This window comes from Myotis yumanensis, unplaced genomic scaffold (assembly GCF_028538775.1).
Source record: "Myotis yumanensis isolate MYYU_CA2020_CCGP unplaced genomic scaffold, mMyoYum1.0.hap1 SCAF_2, whole genome shotgun sequence".
In the NCBI taxonomy this organism is placed as follows: domain Eukaryota; kingdom Metazoa; phylum Chordata; class Mammalia; order Chiroptera; family Vespertilionidae; genus Myotis; species Myotis yumanensis.
The window spans coordinates 1,966,776-1,989,887 of record NW_027223753.1 but is presented as its reverse complement, the minus strand read 5'-3'; the positions used below and the strand labels follow the sequence as shown (position 1 = coordinate 1,989,887).

Sequence of the window (23,112 nt, the reverse complement as noted above, 5' to 3'; positions counted from 1 at the left end):
CACCTGGCCCTCCCCCTGGAGCATGTGATTTCCAAACCCAAACGGGTTTCAAAGAGTCCTGGCTGGGCAGGAGGCTCAGGGGTAGAGCAATGACCTATGAACCAGGAGGTCATGGTTCGATTCCTGGTCAGGGCTCATGTCAGGGCAATCCCCAGTAGGGGGCGTGCAGGAGGCAGCCAATCAATGATTCTCTCTCATCAATGATGTTTCTATTTCTTTCTCCTCTCACTTCCTCTCTGAAATCAATAAAACAATACTTTTAAAAAGAGCTCTAGCTGGTTTGGCTCAATGGATAGAGCGTCGGCCAGGGGACTGAAGGGTCCTGGTTCAATTCCGGTCAAGGGCACAGATCTGGGTGGCAGGTTCCCTGCCCTGGTCGGGTGCGTGGTGGAGACAACCTATGGATGTTTCTCTCTCCCTCTCCCACTCTCTCTAAAAATGTTCTCGGGGGAGAATTAACCACAACAGAGTCCTGCCTGCACCTCCTGGGAGCAGGGCGCCCAGCACCCCGACCACAGGCCACCGAGGGGATGGGTGCGAGGGGTGACGGTGCACGGAGCATCGAGGCAGGAGAGCCAAGGCCGCTCCCCGGGGGGCCCTGGGACTTAGGAGGGCAGGAGGGCTGAGGGCTGCCCCGAGGACGGAGTCTGCGGTCCGGGTTCCGCGGAGAGCAGCCTTTGCCCGGCTGAGGGGCGCCCCCACCGGCGTTGGTCACTTGGATCCCGCGGGACCTGGCGCTTTGAGCCGGAGGAGCGCCGGGAGCTCGAAGGAACTGCGCGGGCCGGGCCGGGGGCTGGCGAGGACCCGAGCGGGGCTGTGGGCGGGGCTGTGGGCGGGGCGGGGGCCGGCGGCCGGGGGCGTGGCCGGCGGCTGTGGGCGGGGCTGTGGGACCGGCTGTGGGCGGGGTCGGGTCTGGGGTCCAGCCGGGGGCGGGGCGAAGGCGGCGGCTGGGCGCGCGGGCTGGGAGCGCACGGGGCTCGCTGCGCGGGGTGTCTCCTGGCGCGCCGGTCTCCGCTGCCCCGGGCGCGGGCGGAACCCCGAACCCCGCACCTGCAGCGACCTCGGGCTCGCGGGTCCGGCGCGGGCACCTGCGGCCGCGCTCCCGGTCCCCCCGGCCCCGCTGGGCCATGGCGCGCGAGGAGGCGGCTCGGAGGGCGCGCCGGGGCCGTCCGTGAGCTGGGGCCCGGAGGAGGGACACGGCGCGGGGCCGCGGGCGCGATGCCTGCTTTTCCGGAGGCGAAGGCGGCCAGACGCGCGCTGGCCCTGGCGCTGCTGCTCACCGTCGTGCCCGGGGGCGCCCCGCTCCGCCTGCAGCCCAGCATGTGAGTGGGGGGACGGGGGTGCTGGGCGCGACGCCCGGAGACGGGGCCCTGGGCGGCTTTGTCCCGGGGGCCCTGAGCGGTGGGCTCTTGGCCGGAGCTGGGGAGGGGAGGGGAGGGGAGGGGAGGGGAGACGAGGTTCCGGGCTGGGGCCCCTCCCCGGCCTCTCGCCGGCCTCTCCCCCTCCCTCGCCTCCCTTCCCTCTGCTAAGGGGGCTGCACGCTGAGGCGGATGCCCCGAGGTGAGGGAGCCTGGGTCCCGGCCAGGCGGGTCCGGCTGGAGGGGGCAGAGGAAGCCGCCAGCTTCACTTCCTTCCAAGCCGCCTCCCGGGGCGGGGGCCGGGCCGGGGCGGGCTGCGCCCAGACGGGCCGCACACACTCGGTTTGTGTGTGAAGCACGTGCGCTCTGGGGCCGAGGGACCCGCAGGAATCCAGCCGAGCGGCCGGAAGCGCGGGTCGGGCAGCCGCGAGCCGACTGGATCCTGAAAGACGACTCCGCGCGGGCTAGCGGTCTCTCCGCAGCTGGGCGGGCCTGGTGCCGCCCCGAGGGGAGCGGGGAGCCCGCCGGCCGCCCCCAGCCCGGCGCTCGCTCCCGCGGGGGGGCCTGCCCAGCTCGGGAAGGCTGCTGGGGGCCACGGAGGGGCGGGCGAGTGGCCCAGGCCTGGGGGAGGGCTCCGGCCCAGCACCTCCCCGAGGCCCCACTGGACACGCGTGCAGGTGGAGCGGGCAGGGCGAGTCCGCGCACCCAGACCCCCCGCCCTGGGGCTGGGTTTGCTCCAGGGGGCACGGCCTCTGGGGTGGGGGCCTTCGCGCCCAGAAATGTGAGAGCCCCAGTCCCGGCTGCACGTGACTTCTGCCGGACATTCCTGCCTCCTGCGACCCCAGGGGAGCCAGTGTGTTGGAGGGGAGCCCGGGGGCTGGCCGGGTGGGCAGGCTCAGAGGGCCCTCGCTCCAGGGCCGGTGTGGAGACCCAGCCGCCCTTCCTGGGCCCCTTTCCTGAGCCCCAGGGGATATGTTGTGACGTCACCTGCTCCCCTAGGGCCTGGGCTCCTCCTGGGGCCCCCCTCCCCGGGCAGCGGTGCCCCCCCCTGCCCCCACCTGGAGCATAGCCACTAGGGCCTGCCCTGTGGTGAGTTCTGTGGTACCTCTGAGCCCACCTCCCATGGCCCTCTGTCTTTGAAGCACCTGACTTGTCTGAGTGGCAGTGGGTGGAGGTGGGACCTGCAGTGGGACCTGCAGTGGGTGGAGGTGGGGCCTGCAGTGGGACCTGCAGTGGGTGGAGGTGGGGCCTGCAGTGGGTGGAGGTGGGGCCTGCAGTGGGTGGAGGTGGGACCTGCAGTGGGTGGAGGTGGGGCCTGCAGTGGGTGGAGGTGGGACCTGCAGTGGGTGGAGGTGGGGCCTGCAGTGGGACCTGCAGTGGGTGGAGGTGGGGCCTGCAGTGGGACCTGCAGTGGGTGGAGGTGGGGCCTGCAGTGGGTGGAGGTGGGGCCTGCAGTGGGACCTGCAGGGGGTGGAGGTGGGTCGCGGTGGGTGGTGGTGGGCTGTGCAGTGGGACCTGCAGTGGGACCTGCAGTGGGTGGAGGTGGGTCGTGGTGGGCTGTGCAGTGGGTGGAGGAGGGTGGAGGTGGGTGGAGGTGGGGCCTGCAGTGGGTCTCGGTGGGACCTGCAGTGGGTGGAGGTGGGTCACGGTGGGCTGTGCAGTGGGTGGAGGTGGTCGCAGTGGGTGGAGGTGGGTCGGGGTGGGTCGCGGTGGGACCTGCAGTGGGTGGAGGTGGGACCTGCAGTGGGACCTGCAGTGGGTGGAGGTGGGTCGCGGTGGGCTGTGCAGTGGGTGGAAGTGGTCGCAGTGGGTGGAGGTGGGTCGGGGTGGGTCGCGGTGGGCTGTGCAGTGGGTGGAAGTGGTCGCAGTGGGTCGGGGTGGGTCGGGGTGGGTCGGGGTGGGCTGTGCAGTGGGTCGCGGTGGGACCTGCAGTGGGTGGAGGTGGGGCCTGCAGTGGGTGGAGGTGGGTCGCGGTGGGCTGTGCAGTGGGTGCAGTGGGCCGGGGTGGGTCATGGTGGGCTGTGCAGTGGGTGGAGGTGGGTCGCGGTGGGCTGTGCAGTGGGTGCAGTGGGCCGGGGTGGGTCATGGTGGGCTGTGCAGTGGGTGGAGGTGGGTCGCGGTGGGCTGTGCAGTGGGTGGAGGTGGGCTGTGTGGTGGGTGGAGGTGGGTCTCGGTGGGCTGTGCAGTGGGTGGAGGTGGGTGGCGGTGGGCTGTGCAGTGGGGCCTGCAGTGGGTGGAGGTGGGTCTCGGTGGGTCGCGGTGGGCTATGCAGTGGGACCTGCAGTGGGTGGAGGTGGGTCTCGGTGGGCTGTGCAGTGGGTGGAGGTGGGTCTCGGTGGGCTGTGCAGTGGGTGGAGGTGGGTCTCGGTGGGCTGTGCAGTGGCTGGAGGTGGGTGGCGGTGGGCTGTGCAGTGGGACCTGCAGTGGGTGGAGGTGGGTCTCGGTGGGCTGTGCAGTGGGTGGAGGTGGGTCGCGGTGGGCTGTGCAGTGGGATTGCATTGGGCGGGGCTGCGGCTGAAGGGGAAAGCGCCCTGCTCCTCCCAGAGGTTTCCAGGCCGAGGCTGCTGCTGAGCGGAAGGTGGGGGGGGGGGGTCAGGAGGGAGGGCAGGGGGGCTGCTGGAGTAGCCAGAGGGGCAGAGGAGGGCCTGCAAGGTCCCAGGAAGTGCCTTGTCCTCGGAGGTGCTGCCTGCTGCCATCCTGACCTACACATGGTCCTGCCCCTCCTTGGGGGCCTTTGGGGGACCCACGGGGGAGGGAGTGTCAGGGCCTGTGGGCCTGTGGGAGCGACGGGCCGGTGCTGTGGCTCCTGCCGACCGGGTGATGGGAGCAGGTCGGGGGACAGGGGGACGGCATCCCCACACCTTGGCGCTCTGTCCGGGAGCAGGGCTCAGAGGAGACATCTGTTCCCTGGGGGCTGGGGTCCCCTCGGCAGCCGTGCTGGGAATGCGGCCAGGCAGCTGGTTAGATTGACCCCCTGTCCCCGGCAGGAAGGGCCCTGCAAGCTCAAGTCTTGTCTTGCAAGTGGCTTTTGCCATGACCCTCTCAGACCCTCGTGGCCCCAGGGCTGCCACTGGGCCCGCCAACCCCAGTGCCTCCCCCCTGGGCTGCAGCCAGGCGGGGGGGTGCAGGTTCAGGGCCCAAACCCAAGCCGGTGGAAACAGACACCATGGAGACGCTTCTCACAGCCCAGCCACCCTCCCGCCCTCGGGGTGTCCAGCTGCGAGAGCTGGCTGTCTGGTTCCCCATCTGCGCCTCCTGCCCCCCGGTGCCTTCATCCTGTGGTTTTGGGGCCTGGACCACCCCCCAGAGGGACAGAGCTCGGCCCACCTCCCCTCCAACTCCGGGTGAAGGCCCCCAGCCCCGGGGGCCCCCTTTCCTGGAGGAGGCGCCCTCCACAGAGCTGGGCTCAGGGCCGGCCGGGATGCCTTCCCAGCCCCAGGTGGCAGTAGGGCCTGACTGCCAGGCCCCTGCCCACTCCGGGCGTCTGCCAGGCGCCCCTCCCCCTGACCTGGGTGGGCAGCGGGTCCTGTCTGCTCCCTCCGCCCTGCCCCCACCCCACTTCCTCCACCCCCCAGATGGGAAGCTGCTAACTTGTGCTTCTGAGGCCAGTTGTCTCCCTGACCAGCAGCTGCCCACGTGGCTGAGGTTGGAGGGGGCTGGGGGGCTGGGAAGGAGGGGGCCAATCTGAGAGCAGCACCCCGCTCCCCTGACTCCTGCCCCGCCCTATGGGGCATTCTCCTCCCCCTGGCCCAGTGGCCAGACCACTGCCCCGCAGCCTGGGCGCGCCCCAGTGCCCAGTCTGCGTCCTCCCGCTGGGGGTGGGGCTGGACACAGGGAGGCCCAGTGCTGGTGGGAATGGGGGCTGAGACCCAAACCCAGCCGCCCAGACCGGCGGTTCTCAAAGGCCAGTCTGCATCCGAGCCCCGGAGGCCCGGCTTGTGGCCACGGGCGGGGCTGGGAGGTCCGGGTGCTGATCCCGGGAGGACTGTGCGTGTGCGTGTGTGCGCGCATTTCTGACCAGTTCCCAGGAGAGGCTGCTGGCGTTGCTGGGCAGCTGTGGGAGGGCGACTCAGCCCCGGGGTGAAGGGCATGGAACCCAGAGAGAGCTGCCCAAGGGTGCTGGGCCCGAGTGAGGCTCGGCCCTCCAAACCTGGGAAAGACAAGAGCCTCAGCGTCTTTCTCTCCGCGGTCCCCCCTCGCCCTCCATATCTTGCTGGTCCTCCCATTGGCCAAACCCACCTGGAGCCAGAGGGCAAGGATGTGAACACGTGTGCATGCATGTGCATGTGCGTACACATGTGTGCGTGTGGGCTCGTGCATGTACTTGTGTGCGCGAGAGCTTGTGAATACGTGTGTGTGTGGGGGGGTGGGGGACTGGCCTTGGGTCAGGGAGACTGGACGGGGCAGATGCTGGTCTGGGAGGACCCGGCGGCCAGCAGACAGCTGCGGGGTGGAGGGTGGCAGTGAGGCCAGATGGCTTTTGGGAAGGGGCAGGGCCACTGACCCCTGTCCTCTCTCCCAGGCCCCACGTGTGTGCCGAGCAGGAGCTGACCCTGGTGGGCCGTCGCCAACCCTGTGTGCGGGCCTTCAGCCGCGCGGTGCCCGTGTGGAAGCCGGGCTGCGGGCGGCAGGCCTGGTGCGTGAGCCACGAGCGCAGGTACGTGGGTCCCGGGTGGGAGCGGGGCTGTGCGCACGTCAGGAGCAGGGCGGCCAGGCCGGGGATGGTCCTGGCGTCGGGGCCACCCGTGCCCCCCCAAACCCCTCGTCTGCCTGAGGCCAAGGCCTCCCACCCCCAGGGGCTGAGGCTGGAGCACAGCTGTCCTGCTGGGCGGCCCCTGGGACCTCTGTGGGCGGGTGGGGATGGGGACCTGGCAGGAGGGAGGGGACCCTGTGGGGGGTGCTGGCCACGTGAGAGGTGGAAGCTGGGCCCAGCCTGTGAGTTCCCGCTGGAGCCTGACCCCTGGCCTCGCGCCCGAGCCCGTGTGAAACCTTCCGTTGCTCAAGATTTTATTTCAAAACCAAACGTGGGGAGGGAGTGCCTCTGTGCACCTCTCCTCTGCACTCAGCCCGCTGGGCCCATCGCAGAGCTGGGGGGGGGGCGGGGGGGCGGGAGGGGCAGCTCTGCTTGGGCAACTCCCGCCTGGACGCTGGCGCTGCTGGGCCGGTGGGGGAAGGTGGTGCTGAATGTTTTGATGGGCGTGGTGCCCAGCCTCTCAGGAGGTTTGGGGGAGTCGCCTACACTGTTTGGGGGAGTCGTTCATACACCTGCTGTGCCAGGGGCTCTGGGGCACCTGCCTGCAGCCTGGGGAGGGGGTGCAGCTCTCATTTAAATGTCGATCTGCTGTAGGTTCAGAGGAGAGGCAAGGGGTCCATTAAGCTCCTCAGTGGTTCAGGGGACAGGCGACTGGCCCCCTCCCTCCCGGGGACCTGGGATGGGCTGGGGACAGTGTCTGTGGTGACTGCAGCTGGGAGGACACGGCTGCCGTCGCCCGCAGGTGGAGGCAGGGGTGCTGCTGGACACCCTACAGCATGGGGTGCCCCCCCACAAGGGACATGCCCGAGGAGCCCTGGGCCCTCACCTGTCCCCAGACCCACCTCTGTGCGCATGCAGGTGGCGCAGTGCGCGTGCAGAGGGTGCGTGGCCGCCCCGGGGAGGCTGCTGCTGCTGGCTCACCCCCACCCCCGTGCATTCTTCGGGACCCCACAGGGGCTCGGGGTCCCTGGGAAGCCCCTGAGCCCCCTGCCCCCCTTCACCCCATCGGCCCAGACCAGCAGCCAGGCCGCCTCCTCCATGGTGCATCCAGCACATCAGGAGGGCTTCCCTGACGAACCGCAGCCCACACAGGCCGCCGAGGCAGGAGCCCAGGCCAGGAGAGGGCTGTCCCCCTCGGTGGGGGTGCAGGAAGGAAGGAAGGAAAGAAGGAAGGGAGAGAGGAAGGAGGGAGGGAGGGAGGGGGAAGGGGGTGCTTGGCCACAGCCACATGGGGACCTGCCGCAGGTCTTTGCCACAGGCCCTTGACCAGACGCTGCTGCGCTGCGGCCAGGGGTCCGGGTGGCTGTAGGGGGAGGACCGCACCAGCCTGGCGTCCCTCCTCCTGTGACAGTGGCCCCTGTGGACTAGCTCCCTGGTGGTGGCTGGAGCCCGTGAGGGTCCCCTGTGAGCTGCAGGGGAGTGAGGGGTCCACTCTTGGGGACTCCGGGGGCTATGGGCTGACCGCCTGTCTCCAGGGGACGTCGGGGAGGGTGGCAGATGGGCGGGTCAGCTGGGCTTCCCGGCGACGCCAGGCCCTGCACGTAGCCGGGAGAGGGATAAATATTTACGACGGAAGGGCCCAGATACTCGCTCTGCCAAACACTGTCCTGCTGCGGGGTCCCCGCAGGCGCAGGTGCAGGCGGTTCCTGTCCTCCAGGCGGGACGTGCAGAGCCCCCCACCCCCCGGCCGCCGCGGGCAGCGCCCAGCCCGCTTCCCGGAAGCCACCCTGATTGTTTGTGGGGTCCCAGCCCCCGGGGCCACCGGCTCCCAGGCTCCCAGGCTGCCGAGGGCGAGCCCAGCACCCCCGGAGCGGGTTTCGTTTCCTGGAGACACAGCAGCCCAGCCTCTCCGGCCGCTCCCGGCTCAAGGGCCCTTGACCCTGGTGGCTGTTGGCTGGTCACCTTCCTGCCGACGACGCGGTGGGAGCCGGGAGGAGTCACTGCCAAAGGCCGCAGGGTGGCCGGCCAGTCCCTTCCTCTGGTACCTCCACTGTCTCATCCTCCCTGCCTCCCTCCTGTCCCTCCTGCCCCCACACCCAGTGCCCAGTGTGGTCGTCATAGACCCAGGCCCTCGCCGCCAGGGGACCCGGGGGCACGGCTGAGTGCTGGGCACAGAGTGTCCGTTGCCGCTGCTGCTGTAACAGGTGGTGACGCACGGGCGGCTGAAACCACAGGGCACTTGGTCCTGCAGCCGGAAGCCCCATGACGGGGTGGGTGGTGGTCCCTCTGGAGGCCGGACGGGCGTCTGGTCAGGCCTCTCCAGCTCCCGTGACCATGGCCTTCAGTCGAGCGCCGGGGCTGGTGGCTGCGTCACGTGGCCTCTGCTCTCTGCTCACTTCCCTCTCCTCGTGAGGATCCTGGTCATGGGACTCAGGGTCACCCTAGGCCAGTGTGGCTTCACCTGGGCTTGGTGACACCTGCCAAGGCCCTGTCTCCAGATGAGGTCACATCCCAGGTTCTGGGGGGCCGGACTCGGGGTACCGCTCAGCCAGCACAGCAGTAAGAGACGGTGGGCAGGGGCAGTGAGCCTCTGTCTTGTGTCAGCAGGTGAGGGGGAGGTTTTGGGGGGAGGGGAGTCAGGGTGGCGCCCAGGTGACCCCCAGAGGCAGCTCACCTTCTGGAGAAGCAGGAAGGGGCTTTCTGGGTGGGCAGAGACCCTCCCAACGCCTGAGGCCCAGCTGAGGAGCTGGGATCTGGGACCCTGGGGTGCGGGGTGCCGCTGAGTGGGGTGCTGTGGGCCAGGCCCCCCCCCCCGTCCCCCGCACCCCCCCCCCCCCCCCCGCCTCTGCTCCAGGTTTGTGGCCCAGGGGAGTCCTGGGCTGGGGGTGGCCCCCCGCTGGCTGTTCCACCAAGATGCCCTGCCCCCCGGGCTGTGGATGGTGGAGAGACTGGGCGGGGCTGGGCCGGGCAGGCTGCCTGGGTGGCTGGGCTTCCAAGGGCCCAGCCTGGAGCCCCTCCCAGCTCCTCAGCCTTCGTGAGGGCCACACCCACCCTGTCTGAGCAGGAACCAGCAGGGACTGAGGCCTCCAGGCTGCCCCTCACCCTGAGAGCCCTCTGCCTGCTCCCCTCTGCCCCCGGCGCTGTGCACTGAGCACGCTCGGTCCTGTTATGTGGGCAGCTTCCTCCTGGCAACCCCGCTATCCCAGCTCAGCACTGCCCTCCTTGGGTGGCGATGGACCGCCCCCCCCATGGACCCTCCAGGACAGTCTGCTGTCCAGCCCCTCGATGAGCCAGTGGGCCGAGAGCCTGGGGCCGGATGGGCACTGCCACGCACGGCCCGCCCAGCACCGGCACCTGGCCCACGGGGGCCATTTTGGAAGCCGGTCTTGCTCCTCAGCTGAGCTCCAGAGTCTGACCCCCCAACCCTCCGAGACCCTCTTGGTGAGGCCCGATGCCGCTCCGGGTGCCTGACACCAGCTGGAGCCGGGGCTGCCGCGGGGGAGGGGAGTCGGCCATGCTGGGCCGAGCGCTGTGGCGTGCACCCCGGGCCGGCCTCGCATACGGCCTCCCCCCCGTCCCCCCGTCCCCCCCCTCCATCCCGCTGTGAGATGGGCATCGAGACTCCGTAGTGTGTGTGTGTGTGTGTGTGTGGGGGGGGGGCCGGTGAGAGCCGGACGCGGTGGGTGAGATGCGCCAGCGCCTCCCTCCTCCCTTCTTCTCTAGAACCGTCTACTACACGGCCTACAGGCAGGTGTACGCCATGGAGGCCCAGCCCGTGCTCAGGTGCTGCCCGGGGTGGAGCCAGCAGCCAGGCGACCAGGGCTGCCTCTCCGGTGAGTGTCCCCCGCCTGTGCCACCTGCAGGCACTAGACCTGCCTGGGAAGAGCCCGTCTCCTGGGACTGCCCCCCCTCACAGCTGCCCCCCCCCCCACTTCTGCTCCTGGTGGGACGGTCCCAGCAGTGCCCTGGGCCACGCCTCCCGCTAGTGCGCTCACTCTAGCGAAGACGGTTAGCGCGGGGGAGGAGGAGCTGGGACGCCCTGCGCCCATGCTGGCCGCGGGGCTGGCACCATCGGGAGGGGCTCTCTGAGCCTGGTTCGGGGTCAGCGTCCTGTACCGCCATGCCCACATCCTGCCCTCCGGGCCCACTTTGTTCCAGGAAGGCCGGGCTGGGCACGGGCCCTGTCTGCCTTAGCCCTGTCTGCTGAATGGAGTCGCTGCCTCCCGACTCCTGCACCCCCACTCCTGTACCCCCACCCCTGCCCCCCGCCCCTGCCCTGAGAACGAGTCCTGGTGGACGCAGTCGTGGGGAGCCCGTGGCCAGGTGGCTCCGAGAGGTGCGGCCAGGCTGGAATCGGGGCGTCTGGGCCCAGCGGGCAGCTGGGACACCCCTGCTTCGTGGAAGGCGGGGCTCACGGCCCAGGAGAGCGCAGGAGGCTGCCCGGCCTCAGCCTCCCTCCCGGGAGAGGTCGGCCTGACGTCTGGTGTCCCCTGAAGCTGACATGGCATCCCCGTGCCGTGAGGGGGCTGGGGTCCCGGCTTCCCACGTCCAGGGCTTCCCTGCGGCGACCGGGACGGGGACCAGACTGTAGGGGCCGTGTCGCAGCGCGTGCGTCCTCCGGCCGCTGGTCCCTCCCTCCTCACGGAGACCTGAGGTGAACTGCAGGGGCGGGGAGAGGAGAGGACGGGTGTTTTCTCAGGAGAGGAAATGAATGATTCTCTCCGGAAGGGAGAGAGGAGAGAGGAGAGGGAAGCAGCCCGGCCACGGGCAGGAGGGACGGGCGGATGGACGCCGGCCAGCTGCCCTGGGGGGGTGTCCCGCCCCTCAGCCGCCCTCTGTCCGGTCTGATCGCAGCGCTGATGTGTGCAGCCTCGGGCTGGCGTCTGGGAACACAAAGGGGTCTGTTGAGTGGGTGCAGGGCAGACATCAAAGCCGGGTCCCCCTTTCCGCTCTGCTGGGGGCTCCTCAGGCCTTCCAACTTGGCGCTAGCAAGTGTGACATATAAGTGGGGGCGTGTCCCCAGGCTGAGTGGGGGAGGCTGGGCCTGTCCCTCCCCCCCCCCAAGGGACGAGGTGCAGGACGTGGCTGGTTCCTGGGCTGGGGGAGGGGACCCGTGCAGGTCCTGGCGTGTCTAGCAGCCCTGATTACGTCTGGTTTCTCCCGGGTCTTGGAGTGACCGTCCCAGGGTTGGGTGGGAGGTGCAGCTGGGCCAAGGGCCGGCCAGACCCCGGGAGGGAGGCCAGCCTGCAGGGACGGGGGTGCGGGAGTGGGCACAGGGTGGGGGTGCAGGAGTGGGTGCAGTGCGGGGGTGCAGGGTGGGGGTTCAGATTTTGGCAGGTGGGCCTGAACCCACTGAGGATGGCAGAACCTGAGGTTCCTCATCCCGGGTGGGGCCTAGGCTGGCACCCCCACCCCAGGGCAGCCTGGCCTCTCAGAGGTGAGAGCTGGGCTGGGAGCAGGGCAGGGGGTGTGGGGAAATGGGGGGGTCTCAGTCACTAGGCCTGGCCTGGGGGGCCCAGGTTGTCACATCTGCCAGGAGACATGGGACAGGGTGCCTGTGGTATAGGGTCCTCATGGGACAGGATGCCACAGGACAGGCTCCCACGGGACAGGATCCCCACGGACAGGGTCTCCACGGGACAGGATCCCACAGGACAGGATCCCACAGGACAGGGTCTCCACGGGACAGGATCCCACAGGACAGGGTCCCACGGGACAGGATCCCACGGGACAGGGTCCCACAGGACAGGGTCCCCACGGGACAGGGTCCCACGGGACAGGATCCCACGGGACAGGATCCCACAGGACAGGGTCTCCACGGGACAGGATCCCACAGGACAGACTCCCACCGGACAGGGTCTCCACGGGACAGGATCCCACAGGACAGACTCCCACCGGACAGGGTCTCCACGGGACAGGATCCCACAGGACAGACTCCCACAGGACAGGGTCTCCACGGGACAGGATCCCACGGGACAGGATCCCACGGGACAGGGTCCCCACAGGACAGGGTCTCCATAGGACAGGCTCACTACATGTATGCGGAACTTGAAGCGCTGGCTTTCTTGGTTGTTGTTTTTAAAAACCCTGTGTTTAGGGCAGGATTTACTTGTCTGTGCCTTTGGCTTTTATCTGTTTGTCTCAGTGACCCGGGAAAAGCCCATGTGTCCTCATGTCCGGGGGCCAGCGTGAGGGGAGGGAGTGGGGGGCACGGGGGCGGGCCGGGCAGGAGCCGGATCTTGCCCTGGGTGGGTGCGCCCCCCAGGTCCTATCTGGGGCCGCAGCAGCGCAGCGGCTGGTTCCGTGAGGAGCCGCTGCCGAGGCCACGGAGCTGTGTTGCTGATGCTCTTAACTGCACGTCAGAAAGCCATTGAGGGACAGGATGAGTGATCAGGCGGCCACGTCGCTGGCTTCTTCGCTTTGTCTCGGAGGAAACGAAATCCTGGAAGATCCCAAGGAAGCTCAGCTCCGGGGAGAAGCCTCGAGGCTCCGGACGCGCGTCCTGCCGGTCGCTGAGTCCGCGGGACGCAGAGCCGGACGCAGAGCCGGGGCTGCCCACGGGGAGACGTCACACACACGGGAACGTGCCGGGCGCCGGGAGCGACTCCGTTACCTGCTGGGCTCCGAAGTCCTGGACGGAGGTTGGAATGACAAGGACAAGAACGCTGCGAGAAGCAGGGCAGTAGAGGATGCTGGGAAGTTCTGGGTAAATACCGAGCGGATCTCATCGCTTCCTCCGCGGGAGCCCACGCCTCGAGGAAGCGCGGACTTCTCCGCTGTCACGGGGGCGTGGGAAAGGCGTCGTGAGCTGTCACCCTGAGGGACGGCCGAGTCCGGACCGTTGTGCATGGGGGAGCGAGAGGCATCGCCAGGGTGGGGGTCACTCCCGCGTCCGCCGTGGGACAAGCTTCAGGCTCAAACCGAGCAGGACATGGGACAAGCAAATGCACGCGAGACTGTAATTTCTACTTAAAAAAAATTTTTTTTTTTTTTTTTGTATTGATTTCAGAGAAGAAGGGAGAGGGAGGGAGAGAAAGAAACATCAAGGAGAATCACGGACCGGCTGCCTCCTGCACGCCCCACACTGGGGACCGAGCCCACAACCTGGGCCTGTGCCCTGACCGGGAATCGAATCCTGACCTCCTGGTTCATAGGTCGATGCTCACCCGCTGAGCCCCGCCGGCTGGGCCATTTCTGCTCTTCCACTCAGAACCCGGCCTCCCAGGAACCCGCAGGACGTGCTGCTGTTGGAACGGATGCTGGTCAGTGGGACCCCTCCTCGCTCGGCCACGTGAGCACTCGCGGGAGTGACAGCAAAGGCACTGGACACCTGGACTTCTAGGCTGAAGTGACCGACAGTTGACTCTTCGCTGTCCTGTTGGAAGCAGCTTGGTTCCCGGGGGTGCTGGTTCATTCCTCCCTCCCCTCACTCATCCACTCATCAGGGTTTGCTCCGCCGCCGAGCGCTGGGATGCAGAGGGGCCGCGGGCAGTGCCTGCTGGGGAGCCCGCATCTCACGGGGAGGCAGGCTGCGGGCAGACACCGGGGTTGGGACGCGGAGCCCAGGGCCACGAGGGCATCTGTGGAGGGGGAGGCGAGGCAGGAGCGGGCCTGGGAGGCTGGAGGGGCAGCTGGAGCAGAGCAGGAGGAAGTGGGTGGGAGCAGAGGGGAACGGTCAGTGCGGCCGCTGGCGGGTGTCTGGGGAGCGTGGGCAGCGCACGGGGCCTTTTTGGAGCTGCCCCTCCGTGGGGTGTGGCCTTCGCGCCGTGAGCAGCCTCTGCCTCCCGCTCTCGGTGCTCAAATTCCCTCGCTGGCCCGAGTGCGCAGGTGCAGGAGCCCTGCCCGCTGCCTTGGTTGGGAGTCTGGTGGCTGCTTTGGCCCCTCCTGGCTGGCGTGCCTGCGGGCAGCAGGGCTGCAGGGTTCGCTGGGCTCCCCGCTCAGGGTTCTCTGGGTTCCCGGCTCAGGGTTCTCTGGGCTCCCGAGGCTGGTGAGGGTGTGACGCAGGTGAAGGGCCCCCACGTGGGACCGGCACTGCCTTGCGCAGCGGGGGGCTGGGTCAGCGGGCTCTGCCTCCACCCTCCCCATTTCTTACCCTCTGCCCCTCGCCTCGCCTCTCCATCATCCCTCCAGCCCTTCCAGAACCTTCTCTCTGTCCAAGGCCAGGCTCCCTGGCGGTCAGGCTGGGGCAGGCGGGGGTGGCCCAGGAGCAGCTGACACCTGCTGCCCATCCCCCTGCCACGTGGGCTTGTGCAGGGCCGAGGAGCAGGCCTGGTGCCCGAGGAGAGAATGGCAGGAAGCTCCTAATGGTGTCGGGATTCCTTGGAGACCCACTCGCAGCCCGGTGACCAGGAGGCGACCCGAGGGGAAAAGTGCTGGCTCCCCGGCCCAGTGGCCTCGTGCACACGCCTTGGGGCGGCCGGGCCCCGACCCTCTGCTGTTGGGGTTCGAGTTTTCCTGCTCAGGGGATCTCTGCCACCTCTATCCCAGTTGGCTAACAGCTTTTTGAAAATATATTTTTATTGATTTCAGAGAGGAAGGGAAAGGGAGAGAGAGAGAAACATCAATGATGAGAATCACCGATCGGCTGCCTCCTACACGCCCCACACTGGGGATCGAGCTGCAGGTGCCCTGACTGGGAATCGAACCCTGACCTCCTGGTTCATAGGTCGATGCTCAACCCCTGAGCCATGCTGATGAGGCTGGATAAGAGATTTTGCCTGGACCCTCACGATGTTTCAGCCATAGTAGCCCTGGGTCCTGGCTCCCCCTCCTCGAAGGATAAGGGGGAGCAGCTGTACCCCCAGGCCCCGCACGCAGACCCTGGAATGGACACAGCCCTAACTCGTGAGGCTGGGCTCAGCCCATCCAGGAAGCTGCAGAAGGGAGGCAGCTCCAGGAGTTCGAGGAGCCAGGGGGAGGGGACCTGCAGTCCAGGAAGCACCCCCACAGCACAGTTAAGCTCCATTAAGCAGTTCCCTTTGCAGGACTTCTCAGAGCCTTTGTTGTGCTAATGAGCACCATGGATTCCTGAGACAGACTCTAGTGTTTTCCAATCGGATTCTTTAAAAAGAAGGAGGGGTTAGTGACAACAGGGTCCGGAACAGTAAGACAGTGTCCCTAAAGCGCACCTGGGAGGTGCTGGCCCAGGGGATGCCTCGCGCAGACGTCCACGGGGGCTGCTGTGCCAGTGCTGCGCTCAGGCCTGGGAGGGCGGCAGTGAGCAGAGACCCGCAGCCCTGTCCTCACGGCCTCGTGTCCTATGGGAGGGGCAGGAAGGGGAGGAGGGTAAATGACGTGCCAGCCAGTGGGGAATTCTACGGAGAAAGACGAGTGAGGAGGTGCCTGGTACTGGCCCCATGGGCTCTGGGAATGCCGCCCCCTGTCCTGGACCCGGGTGGCCCCTGTGACTGGAGGGTGGGCCTCGCACCTGCCTGGGGAAGAAGGAGCGGACAGTGTGAGGCCGCAGGCACCTGGGCGGGGCTGTGTGGTCTCTGCCACCTGCCCCTCCGGAGCCCCTGGACCCTCTGGACGCAGCCCGCCCACCGCGCCTGTGGCCTCGGCACTGCCGTCACCAGCCCTGGTCCTGCCTGCCCTGGCGGCCCCGGGGAAGGAGTCGCCAGGAGGCCGCCCCCTGCCTTCTTGCCCCTGCTCACTGTTCCTTTTCCATCTGGACGCGTCCTCCCCGCCCAGCGTGGGAATTGGCAGAGCTGGCGCGTCCACACGTGTGTCACTCTCGCTGGCAGCCCGGCCGCATCAGTCTGGCCCGGCGCCCGCACCTGCCTGTTCTGGGGCACAGCTCTGTGCGGCTCTGCTTTCCTTCCCGTGGGTGTGGGCCTGCTGCCCTGAGCATCCTCGTGCGCACCCCGGGCTCCTGCCTGCCCAGAGCTTCTGGGCAAAGGACTCACCTGCCGCCTTGCCTGCAGTTTAGTTGTTCGTTCATTCCCTCACTCGTTCATTCACTCGTTCATTCATTCCCTCATTCATTCATTCATTCACTCACTTATTCATTCACTGACACATTTATTCACTCGTTTGTTCATTCATTCGTTCCCTCATTCATTCATTCACTCGTCATTCATTCACTCATTTATTCATTCCCTCATTCATTCCCTCATTCATTCATTCACTTATTCATTCACTGACACATTTATTCACTCGTTTGTTCATTCATTCGTTCCCTCATTCATTCATTCACTCGTCATTCATTCACTCATTTATTCATTCACTCATTCATTTATTTATTCACTCATTCACTCGCTCATTCACTCATTCACTCACTCACTCAGTCACTCATTCGCTTATTCATTCATTCACTCATTCAGCACCATTTATCCCACGCCTTCTAAGAGTCGCTGAGGAACATGGTGGTGATGAAGGTGGGGTAGTGGCTGCTCTCAGAGCCTGTGGCTGGGGGTGGGGGGAGGGTGAAACGAGCTGTTTCCCCCCTAAGTTCTTTGGTCCGTCGGGAGGTGCTGTGGTGGGAAACCGCCCAGAGGGTCCGTGAACCTTGACCACATGCGGCCACGGAGGGGTGGGGGCAGTGTGTGAGCCAGGGCAGCAGAGCTGGGACCGTGATCTCCCAGGTTTGGGGGCTCAGCCCTCAGGTGTGGTCCCGGCTGCAGTGGGGGGAGGTCTGGGTCCCTTCCACGCCTGAAACCTCTCCCCACGGGTGGGCTTCATGGGGAGGGCCCCCCAGGGACTGGGTCCTGGCTGGGCTCACGGGCCTCCTGTCCTCTCTCCACAGCCGAGTGCGGCGCCGGCCTCTGTTTTAATGGTGGCAGCTGCGTGCCCGGCTCCGCCCAGCTGTGCCGCTGTCCCCCAGGCTTCCAGGGTGCCCGCTGCCAGCACGGTGAGTGCAGCCTCCGCCAGGCTCCGGGGCTCGGCCGTGGGCGGGGGGCACAGTGTGGGGGAGACCCTGGTGACTGTCATTCTCCAATGCCCGCCCCCGCGCCCCACAGCCCACCCGAGGTTGTGAGAGGAGGGGGTGACTGAGAGGCCTCTGCACCCCATAACTTAGGGCCCCCTGTTCGACCGTGCCTCTGCGGGTGGGGCAGCAGGTGCAGAGAGGGCAGGGGCCGGCGGGGTTGCGGGCCGGTCAGGACGGGCTCGGCCCCGGGTCTCTGAGCTGCCTGCTGGCCTCACCGAGCCTCCGTGACCTCAATGTCGGAGGGTGGGGGCCCGGGGGTCCTGCCTGGGCGGTGGGTGGAGGAAACGGTGGCGCTCGAGACACTGAGGCCTGATGCCCACGGAAGTCAGCATTTGGGGGAACGTTGGCGGGCACTCAGGCGCGGACGGGCTCACAGCGAGCGAGTGGGGGACGGCGTTTTTGTGGGGTCACGCGTTTTGTGGGGTCTGTCGGAACACCCCACTCACCGTGACCGCTGCGTGCTGGGGCGGGGCTGGCTCGGGTCTCGCTTCCCGCCGCTTCCCCGGCCGCAGGGGAGGCAGTTCGCTGGGGTCCGGGGAACAGGGCGCAGAGCCCCGCCGCCCGCTGCCCGCCGCCGCAGACCACGCTCCTGGCCGGGTTCCCGGGCTTTGAACTTGCTTCTGGGAGCCGCCGGGGCTCCTGCCGGGTGGACGCCGGGCAGACATCCTGAGAGGAGCGTCCACGCTCCCGACGCCCAGCAGGCAACCGGGGGATCAGGAAATCGCGGGGAGCGGGAGGGCCCCCGCTCAAGGGGGGAGCCTCCACTGTGGCTGTTCCCTGCGTGTTCACATGCGGTGCCCGCCCGCCGCGCCCGCTGAGGGCCGGGGTCCCGGGAGGTGCTGGGTCCAAGTGCTGGGAGGGTGCCGGCAGCCAGGGGTGCCCATGCCTGTTGGAAAGGGGGGCTCCCCGCGAGGTTCTGTCCTGTGCCGGGGGCTCTGTGTCTGGGGGGCTGCCTCAGCCAGGCCTCCACCAGGACAGTCCCCGCGCCTGTCCGAGGGCTGGCCACAGGCGACCCCCCCACCCCCCGACGGTGCAGGCCGGGGTCCCGGCGGGATGGAGGCTGCGCACCGCGCCTCCTCTCGGGGTCTGTCGTTGGGGTGACAGGTGGGTGTGGAGAAATGCTCAGAGGAGCTTCCGGCTCATTCCTGCTGCTTGACTTGGTTTCATCTGGAAACCCCAGCCCTGGGCGGGGCTGGGACCCGGCTGCGGCTGGACAGCCGGCCACACAGAGGTGCCTGTGCTGCGGTCCCTGGTGGGGGCGGGAGGAGGGGCTCCGGAGCGCCGCCTGTCCTTGGTCACGTCCTCTGAGAAGCGGCAGGGACACCCTAGGGCCCGCTCCACAAGTGCCTCCTCGCCTGCCTGTCCAGGAGCCCGGTCTGAGCCACAGGCCCTGAGCCACAAGGGGTGTGAGGGCGGGTGTGAGGGACTGTGTGGGGGTCGGGCCGGCAGGGCAGCCCCTTCCTCTCCTCCCTCCGGCCCCAACCCCCGGCAGCGGCCCCCCCCTCCCCCCCGGCCCCTCTGTCCTGGGCCTGGACCCCAGCGCGCTGGGGATATTTAACCCCCAATTATAATTGATTCCAGTTTTGAAAATAAAAACCATGTTTTTTCTGGTTTCCCCAAATTCTCTCATTTGAACAAAAGCGAGGAGGGCGGGAGAGGGATCTGCTCGTCGATGGTGGTGAGCAGAGGGGGAGGGAGCCCCGGGAAGAGCCTTGGCCCCCCTCCCAGGGCTCCCCCTTCCAGATGGCCTGCCTGCGGGGCTTTGCTCCACCTCCCACCTCCCAGCAGGGGCTTTCTGCCCGAGCACAAGGGGCCTGTGTGGGCGGCTTGGGGGTGGGGGTGCCCTGGGCGAGCCCAGTGCAGAGCCCCGCCTGCCCCCCAGCCCGGGGCAGCCAGGCCCAGGCAGTTGGTCCAGGTTGGGCTTCAGGGTGTGCGGCTGCGCCTGGGACCCAGGATGCCACCCTGCGCCCGGATACCATCCTGCGCCCGGATGCCCAGCTGGGGGGTAAAGTAGCGGCTTCCGCAGGTTCCAGGCGTCCGCGCAGGCGTGCTTCCCCGAGGGCCTGGCCTGCGGGGCGTGGGAACGGCAGGGGGACAGTGGCTAGCGCTGGCCTTGTTCTGGGGGTGACCCGGGGACGCCCTGTCCTGTGGTGGGCTCGGGGGTCCTGTCAGGGCACATGTCTCATCAGACGGACCAGGAGAGGTGTGCGCGGCCGAAACACGGCTTCGTCACCTGTGCACGGGCTGCCCCGTGTGGGAGCTGCAGGTGCGCGCGCTCGCCCCCCCCCCCCCCGGCGGGCGAGCGCCCTTCTCGGCGCTGGTGCTGGCGCTGGCGCTGGCGTCGCGTCTTTAAGGAGGAAACGAGCCTGAGCCCTCATAACCTCAGGCGCCAGCACACCTCTCAGCAAAGCTCTCTTCTGCGCTGAGTTCCGGCACGGCCACCAGTCCCAGCTCCTGCCTGGTCCCGCCTGCTGCGTGGGGCAGGACAGCCCCTAGCGCAGCGGTTCTCAACCTGTGGGTCGCGACCCGTTTGGGGGTCGAACGACCCTTTCACAGGGGTCGCCTAAGACCATCGGAAGACACATATATAATTACAAATTGTTTTTGTGATTAATCACTATGCTTTAATTATGTTCCATTTGTAACAACGAAGTTGGGGGTCACCACAACATGAGGACCTGTGTTAAAGGGTCGCGGCGTTAGGAAGGTTGAGAACCACAGCTCTAGCGCCTTCTTGGTTGAGGAGCTTTGGCTCTGGTTCCCTCTGGGCCTCGGTGTCCTCACGGGGAAATGGCAGGTTGGGCCGGTCTCTGAGGCGGTTCCGGACTCTGGCTCCCAGGACCCGGTGAGCGGTCAGGGCTCAGTGCTGGTGCCCCGAGGAGGGCAGCAGTCCCGAGGGCTTCCCGGAGGGGGCGTGCCGTGGGCTGCGGAAGGTGTGGGGAGGGCCAGGCCGGCGGTTGGGTGGCCTCCCAGATGGGAGCCAGAGGAGCCAGGAGCAGAGCGCAGGGAGGGAGTCGGTGGGGCCCCAGGCTGGGCGGGGGGGGTGGGGGGGGTGGGGAGGGGGCTCAGGAGGGCCAGTGGCAGTTCCCGGTTCTCAGTCTCCCTCTCTGGACGGGACACCGGGTTGGAAGGACCCGGAACCAGGAGGGCTGCTCTGGGCCGCCTGGCAGGCGCCTGGGGAGCGGGTGGCCAGCCCCTCCGGCTGCCCCACACCAGCAGGGAAGTCCTGAGTGGGCCCACGCGCCTGCACACCCAGGCCCACGTGTGCCTAGTGGGTCCGCCTTTTGAAGGAGCCTCGGTTCCTCAGGGAGCAGGGGCGGGAGTGGGAGCTGCGAGCAGGAGGTGGCCAGGCCTGGCTTTGGCTCAAGGGCGACCCTGTTTCTAACCCGGGTCGTTGGTTAACGGGGAAGAAGCAGCGCCCTGGCTCTGGGTGCCACCCAGGCCCTGAGGGTGCGGCCTGACCCCGGCGGCTGGGGCCGGGCTGCCCTTGGCCACTCGCCCGGCCAGGCCTGGGCACTGCTGCTCGGCTGGGAGCCCCGCCCTGGGCACGACCCGCCTGGGACCTGGCTCTCTGCTCCCTGGGGGGGGGGGGGGGGGGGCACTCGCCAGGCCCCTCGCCCCCTTCTGCTCTGCTCCCCGCCCGAGTGGACAGAGTGGCCGCGGGCTTTGCACACACCCCATCGGCTGCACTGCACCCCTCCTTTGAGGACAGACCCGCCCCCAATCTGCCGAGAGCCCCGCGCCCCGCAGGAGCCACCCCAGGGGTGGAGACCGCCCGGGGGTGGGGTGGAGGGGGTGGGTGGCTTTGATTCCAACAACAGGCCACCAACTATTGTGACAGGCACCCCACATGGAGGCAGGCACCCCACATGGAGGCAGGCACCCCATTCTGTGACAGGCACCCCACATCGAGGCCGCACCCCTCTGACCCTCTGGCCTCAGTCTGCCCTGCCCATGACAGGCGCTGGGACACGAGGCTGCTTGGGCCTCTCCTGCGTGCTGGCTGGGCCTCGGCCCTCGGGGGGGTCTGGGGGGGGGGGGGTTGCAGACAGTCTGCTCCCCGCTGGGGTTGGGGAAAGAGGCCCAGCTGCTTTCCCAGCTCAGGGAGCGAGCGGCTGGCCCGAGGGGCATTCGTGTCGCTGGCGAATCGTTTAATTACCAGGTTTGCCCCCCGCCCCCACCCACAAAGGCGCCTCTGTCTTCGGGGATGGCTTGTGCCCGGCTGCTCTGCGCACAGTGGGCCGTGGGCTCTCCCAGCGCGGCCTCGGAGCCAGGGGCCTTTCATGACAAGCCCGGCAGGAGACACTGGGAGCGGCCCTCCGGGCGTGGAGGGCGGGGGCTCACCCTACCTGCCCCTGCCCGCTGGGGCCTGCTGTCCGGGCAGGATTGAGGCTCAGGGTCAGAGGTCAAGGCCCCGCCCTCCCCTGGTCTGCCCCCGGCTAGAGGCCCCACCCTCTGTGTGATCTGAAGGGATCCTGTGACCTGTGACCCTGCCCCTTGGATAACTGTCCTGCACCACCTGAACCCCCCACCCCCTCCCAGACTCTGGGCGAGAGGCCTCCTCTGGCCCCAGGGCAGCCCGGTGGCTGGGAGCTTGTCCTGTTGAAACTGGGGACACCGATCCCCGGTGGCGGCTGAGTTCCGGGCTCAGTGATGGCGCAGTGTCGGCAGGCAGTGCCGGCCCGGGCAGGGCTGGGTGCTGGGGCCGCTGCGCTGGGGTGGGCGAGCCCGGGCGGTGTCTGGTGCGGGAGCGGTGGGGGTGGGCGGAGGCCGTGCTGCCCAGGTTCCCTGTGCGGGTCCCCAGACTGTCTGCTCGGCACGGATGGATGGGCAATCGCATTTCCTTTGGTGCCGAGGGCTGTGCCCGGCCTCTGCAGACCTTCCCTGGCGGCCCCCTGGGCGGAGCGGAGCCAGGCAGCGGCCCCCTGGGCGGAGCGGAGCCAGGCAGCGGCCCCCTTGCCAAGAAGTGGCGGCGCCCGAATTTACAGCCTGAGAGCCTCGCTGAGCGGCTTGGCGCTTTCTCCTCTCGGAGGAAAGGCTGGGCCCAGCGGAGCGGAGGGGGCGTGGCTCAGGCTGCCTGGCGCATGGCCGGCCTCGCACTGCACCAGGCAGGCACTCTCCCCACCTTCCATCTGGCCTTCCCCACCCCTGGAGGGGCAGAGGGCAAAGCCTCATCCCAGAGGCCGCCCCCACCCCCCATGTTATGGTCTTGGTGGGTGAGCCCATGCCAGCCAGGGCTGCCCATGGGCATTCCCATCAGAGCGAGGGCAGCGGAGGGAGTGGGCTGGAGGGACCGGGAGGCAGCGTGTGTGGGGAGGTCCCTGCACTTGGGGGCCCTGGGCCTGGCGCTGGGGGAGACCCTCCGGCCCTGGAGAAAGCACGTGTGAAAGGAAACTCGTTGGGGGCTTAGCGAGCCTCCCTCCTGCCCCCGCGGACCGCCTTCCTGCTCCTGCCACAGTGGGCGCCGCCCTCTGTCAGACCCTCTCCTCCCCTCTCCAGAACCTGCCCCCCAGCCCGGGAGCCCCTGTGGCTGGCGCGCACCCCACCCGGCCCCGGCAGGGGGAGTGTCGGGACTTAGTGCAGCAGCCAGGGCAGGGCTGTGGGGGGGCTGCCTCTGAATTCCTGGGAAATTCCTCCGGGGTGACCCTGCAGCGGGCGGCCCTCCGCCTCGGCCCTGTCTGCTGGGCCCACCTGCCCGAGTGAGGTGGGCGCTGGCCACCCAGGGCCTCGCTGTCCGGGTGGGTTCCAGGGGAGGTGCTGCTGGCCGCTTTCAGGGTTCCTGGGGCCGTTTTCAGGGTCCTGGCGCTCCTGTCTCCCCTCCCAGCAGGGTGATTAATGAGGGTCTGTGAGGAGGGAGCTCTGGTCCCGGGCTCCAGGCTGCATTCCAGAGCAGCCGGCCCTGCCCGGACCAGGCGGCCAGGCGGGCCTGGGCAGCATCAGGAGCCAGGCCAGCTGATAACGGGGTGGGCGGGTGGGGGCGGAAGGGTCGGCCAGGGGGCGGCGGTGGGGCTGCTGCGCTGGTCAGTCTCCGGGCCAGCATCTGCTTCGCTGGGAGCCAGGAGCAGGGACGTCACCCCACGTTTGGGGCAGGACAGTGAGCTTCCGATTGGGGTTCCACGGTGAGGCCTTCCAAG

At 68.1% G+C, this 23,112-nt stretch overlaps 1 protein-coding gene across 1 annotated transcript in view; it reads left to right on the top strand.

The window, feature by feature from the left end:
- Positions 1-1,218: 1,218 nt before the first annotated feature.
- Positions 1,219-23,112, top strand: part of MEGF6 (multiple EGF like domains 6) — a 68,864-nt gene continuing 46,970 nt past the window's right edge. Inside the window, exons 1-4 of the mRNA XM_070403104.1 lie at positions 1,219-1,322; positions 5,881-6,015; positions 9,775-9,884; positions 16,796-16,900. Of these exons, the coding sequence (XP_070259205.1) occupies positions 1,219-1,322; positions 5,881-6,015; positions 9,775-9,884; positions 16,796-16,900 (454 nt within the window). The remainder of the gene's footprint in view (positions 1,323-5,880; positions 6,016-9,774; positions 9,885-16,795; positions 16,901-23,112) is intronic.